Source organism: Galeopterus variegatus, unplaced genomic scaffold, assembly GCF_000696425.1.
Source record: "Galeopterus variegatus unplaced genomic scaffold, G_variegatus-3.0.2 Scaffold1039, whole genome shotgun sequence".
Lineage (NCBI taxonomy): Eukaryota > Metazoa > Chordata > Mammalia > Dermoptera > Cynocephalidae > Galeopterus > Galeopterus variegatus.
Genome location: NW_007727150.1, coordinates 288,453 through 292,750, shown reverse-complemented (window position 1 = coordinate 292,750; position 4,298 = coordinate 288,453). Strand labels below are relative to the sequence as shown.

The 4,298-nt window shown below is 48.2% G+C and overlaps 1 protein-coding gene across 1 annotated transcript in view; it reads left to right on the top strand.

Annotated features, from left to right (window-relative positions):
* Positions 1–26: 26 nt before the first annotated feature.
* ENO1 (enolase 1, (alpha)) overlaps positions 27–4,298 on the top strand; it is a 17,045-nt gene continuing 12,773 nt past the window's right edge. Inside the window, exons 1-2 of the mRNA XM_008574399.1 lie at positions 27–140; positions 2,684–2,777. Coding sequence (XP_008572621.1) covers positions 2,693–2,777 — 85 coding nt within the window. The 5' untranslated portion in view covers positions 27–140; positions 2,684–2,692. The remainder of the gene's footprint in view (positions 141–2,683; positions 2,778–4,298) is intronic.

The window sequence follows — 4,298 nt, the reverse complement described above, 5'->3', positions numbered from 1 at the left end:
AGATGGGCAGGAAGCCTGGGTGGGCGGCGTGGAGAAGGGCTCGGGGCACTCGGGGCACCTAGACCTCACTGGCTTAGCTCTCGCCTCGCTGTCCTCAGCAGCCTCTGCTTCTTCCCTGAGCGACGAGATCCGGTGGCCAGGTGAGGACTGCGGGGAAGGGCTGCCGAGCCTTTGCCGATCCAGGCTTGCGGGGCCCCTTCCCCTCAGAGACGGCGTGGCTGGGAGGGGTACAGGGGGGTCGGTCACCAGGTGCGAGCCACCTTCCCTGGGCGGAATCGGAGTCCCCTGCAGACCCCGAGGCCCGGAGGTCCGTGCCCAGGGCGGGGGCGCGGCGCCAGGCCCACATGTGGGTCGCCCGATTGCTGTGGAGGGGGGAGGTGCAGACCAGCACGTGACTACGGGATTACAGGGGGTCGGTAACTGCTTAGAGAGTCAGGAGCAGCACACGCGGGCCGTTTAAAACAGCAAGAGCTCGGAGCGGGAGGTTGGCCTTACCTAGTCAACTGGGAGGTTTGGGGGAAAAATACAGACTTAGCCCCGGTCCTCATTAAAGCCGGGCCATTCCTAAAATGGAGGGAGGCGCAGGGAAGGAAGAGATGCCCACGAGCTGCGGTGCCTGCTCCCGCCACCGGCAGCCCCTGCTCCCCGCGCTGGCTCAGGGCCTGCAGTTCAGCGTCGGGGTGTCCAGCGCATCCCCGCGCCGGAGTAGGGAGTGACTGAGAGAATGTGCTTGTTCTGGAGGGAACTGCAGCAGTACCGTTGGATGACTGGGAAGCCCTCAGGGCGACCTCACCCAGGTTAGGCAAGCGCTGCTCCTGGCTCCCCGGCTGGCCACCAAGATCAGGCCCCGACCGGACTTCAAAAGGATGCATTTTAAGAAAGCTTCCTGTTGCCGTTTCTCCGCCACGTGTTCTTGCCCCTGGGCGGTGTGATCCAATGGTTGACTTGCCTTCGGGGCCCACCTAGGCTGTGACTGCTCTGTCCATTTATTCTGCCCCTGGTACGAGGTTCAATCCAGGCAGTTAAAAAGCTGTGAGGACTGGTAGTTCAACCTCATTGGTGTGTATTTAAAGAAAAAAAAAGAATGGAAAAGCTGTGAAGACTGGCAGACCAACCCTCCTCCCTGACTGTGCTCCCTGAACTTTAATGACTTTGGAGAATAGTTTTTCTTTCCAGTTTAAAGATGAGTTACATTTTAGTTTTACATCATGAAATTAATTATTTTGTCTAATTTCACTAAAATTAAACTAAAAATACTGAGGTAGTGTAATAAAGATGTGTTTAAAAGTGCATCTGAAATCTGCAGAGTAAATCAGTGGTGGCCTGAGGATGGGGGAAATTGACTGGAAATAACCTGAGGGAACTTTTTGGGATAATGGAAATGTTACACAAGTATATAATTTGCCAAAACTAAAAGTTAACTAAATTTTTAAAACTATGTTTAAACAAATTTGCCTTTTTGGAACATAGTAGATAAAATTAGATACCTTTTTCTTGACTGATGAATAAAACTTGATTGTTAAATAGATGACAAAGCCACAGAAGTGACTTCAGTATCTGATTTTGCATTTAAAAAAAGATGTCATTTGCTGCTTCAGAACATTCCAGAGAAGGTGTTGGATCGGAGCCCAGCTAGATAATGGCTTCTGAACATGAATTCAATTCCTCTCATTCACTTCAATTTCATTAGTTGTCCAATTAGTTTCTTTTCTGGGGAGCCCCACAAGAAAAAAGGAAGAAAAGGGCTTTCTTTGAGGACTTGCTATTTGCTCTTTGTTTCTGCAAGTCTTTTTTTCCCCCAAAGGAAGCCTCTTCTCTTCCTGGTGTTCAAAGATAGAATCTTTTCTCTATTTCCAAATCATAGCATTTCATTATTAAGTTTTTTAAATCAGGTAAAATGCCCTTTGAAAGAAATACCAATTATATGTCATTATTGGTATGTCCTGTCCTGCTAAAGACCCAAATACTGTGAAATTTGAAAGGCCCAGAAAGTGGCAGAATCAGTAGCAAAGGTCACAGTACACAAACCACGGAGCTCATTGTTCCTGAGTCCAAACTCAGAATTTCTAACTGATTATTACATATCTACCAATCGAATGTTCTGCTGCTACCTCAAATTTAATTTGATGAATTATGTCCCAAACTTTTAACTCACTGTTGCACTACAAGCCAGACTTTCCTCCTGGTTCCCCCCTCCCGTTCTTTTTGACGTTGTCTTGGATGGTTTTGTCGGTGACCTTCATGTCTGTTCTTCCTTTGCCCTTCATGTCTGTTCTTCCTTTGCCATTTCCGTCCCCATGCCAACCCTCAGTGTTAACTGACAGTAACCAGTTTCAGACTTCTCCTCTTGAGCCATTCTGTGTGCCATCGACACATGAATCTTTCCATTTGGATTTGATTTCTCCCTGGCGCACACATTTTCAGGCTTTTTTTGCTTATAGGATGAGACCTGAACTGAGGTTTAAGGCCTTCCAGAACTGGGCACAACCTACTTTTTTTTAGGAACAATTCCCAGGGCTCTGTAGCAGACTTTTTCCTCCTCGAACCAGCCTTCCTGCATCGAATATTTAGTCTGATACAGATTCTTTCTAGTCCTGGAGCCCTCAGAGTGATCCATCCCTTGAATGAATGAACAACTGCTACACTGGTTTATGGAAAATATGAACTATATCTTTCCCCACAGAGGTTCACCATGTCTATTCTCAAGGTCCATGCCAGAGAGATCTTTGACTCGCGTGGGAATCCCACTGTTGAGGTTGATCTTTACACCTCAAAAGGTATGTGCCTCATTGGTTTCCATAGTTCCTTCTACCACACTCCATGTAAAAAAATGTTCTTAAATTGATGGAGGCTTAGGCAAGACAAAGTCTGTTGCTGTGAAAGCTTTTCTTGCTGGTCTGCCCATGCTCATAGGTTGTTACTTGTGACTAAGGTGGTGGGGGTAGTAGTAAGGCATGGAATCCTTGCCTTGCTGCTGCTTGGTATTCAGAAGGCAGATGGGCCCCTAGGGCAGTGAGGTAGGGGAGTAAGGTGATACCTTGAAACCTTGTCCCTACAAGGCCCATCATCCATCAGTTGTTGGCTTCACAGCTTGCTGTGACCAAATAAGCAGAGACGGTGCAGTGGGATGGCCCTTCTCGCTTGATATGGAAATAGATTTGGGGAGTGCGGTCAAGTGCAGCCCTCTTACCCTTGTGTCAAGAAGTCACTTCTCAAGCAGGAATCAGGGGCAGTTTTTATTTGGGGTCGTTGGGACAGTCCAGAGGCTCTTAGTTTTACTTGGCTGTAAGTCCCCATAGGAGGAATTTTCTCATGTAAAAAACAATAGAATGGGGACTCTTAAAAGCTCCCCCGCCCTTTTTTTTTTAAGTTAAGAAAATCTGATGTCTCTGCAGCCCCGTGTTTCCTCCAGCAGCGTCGTTGCTATTTCATAAATGGATGTGGTGGGTGAGGTTGGAAAAGGAGCTTCAGGCAGAATCACTCCACAGTGCTGGCTCACGGAGCCCTGCCAGTCAGGCCTGAGTCACTGTCCTGACTCACAGGCCTTGCAGCGGAACCCGGCCCTGCCCGCCTGTCCCCACCCCCTCCTCCTCAGGATAAGAGGGATCTTTCATTGACCAAAAGTCTGCCTTGTGGGGTTTCTTCTCAGCATGGTGAATACTGAGGGTTCTCATAGGGTGCTGAGACGTCCCATCAGGTTATGAGGTTAGCCTGCTTTGTCACGAGTAGAACTTTCCACTTGGAAATTAATGGACTTTAAACAGCAACAGAAAAGAAGCAAGACACAAGATTGTCAGGAGGAATTTTCTTTGAAACATTTTTAAATTATTAAAGTTAATATTTCCTGAAATTGAAATAAATGGAACTTTCTCCCTTGTGACTTCATCCTTTTCCAAAAACATGAAATTGATGGATTTGTTAAGAACCTTGTATATCTTTCTTTTTTTTTTTTTTTGTCTTTTGTCTTTTTTTCCGTGTCCGGCAACGGATCACAACCCTCAGTGCTGCCCCCTTACCGGACCGGGGACCGGCAACGGGATCGCAACCCTCGGTGTTGCCCCCGCACCTCGCTCAGCCAGTGAGCAGGAACTGGCCTGCATGTGGGATCCGAACCCTCGGGCGGGAGCGCCGCCGCGCTTCCCAAGCGGCGCACTTATCCAGTGCGCCACCGGGCCGGCCCTATCTTTCTTTTTTTAATCAACATTTTTAGAGCAGTTTTAGGTTCACAACAAAATTGAGCAGAAGGTGCAGAGCTTTCCCATGTACCCACTGCCCCGGCACAGGCCCCCCCCCCCCCC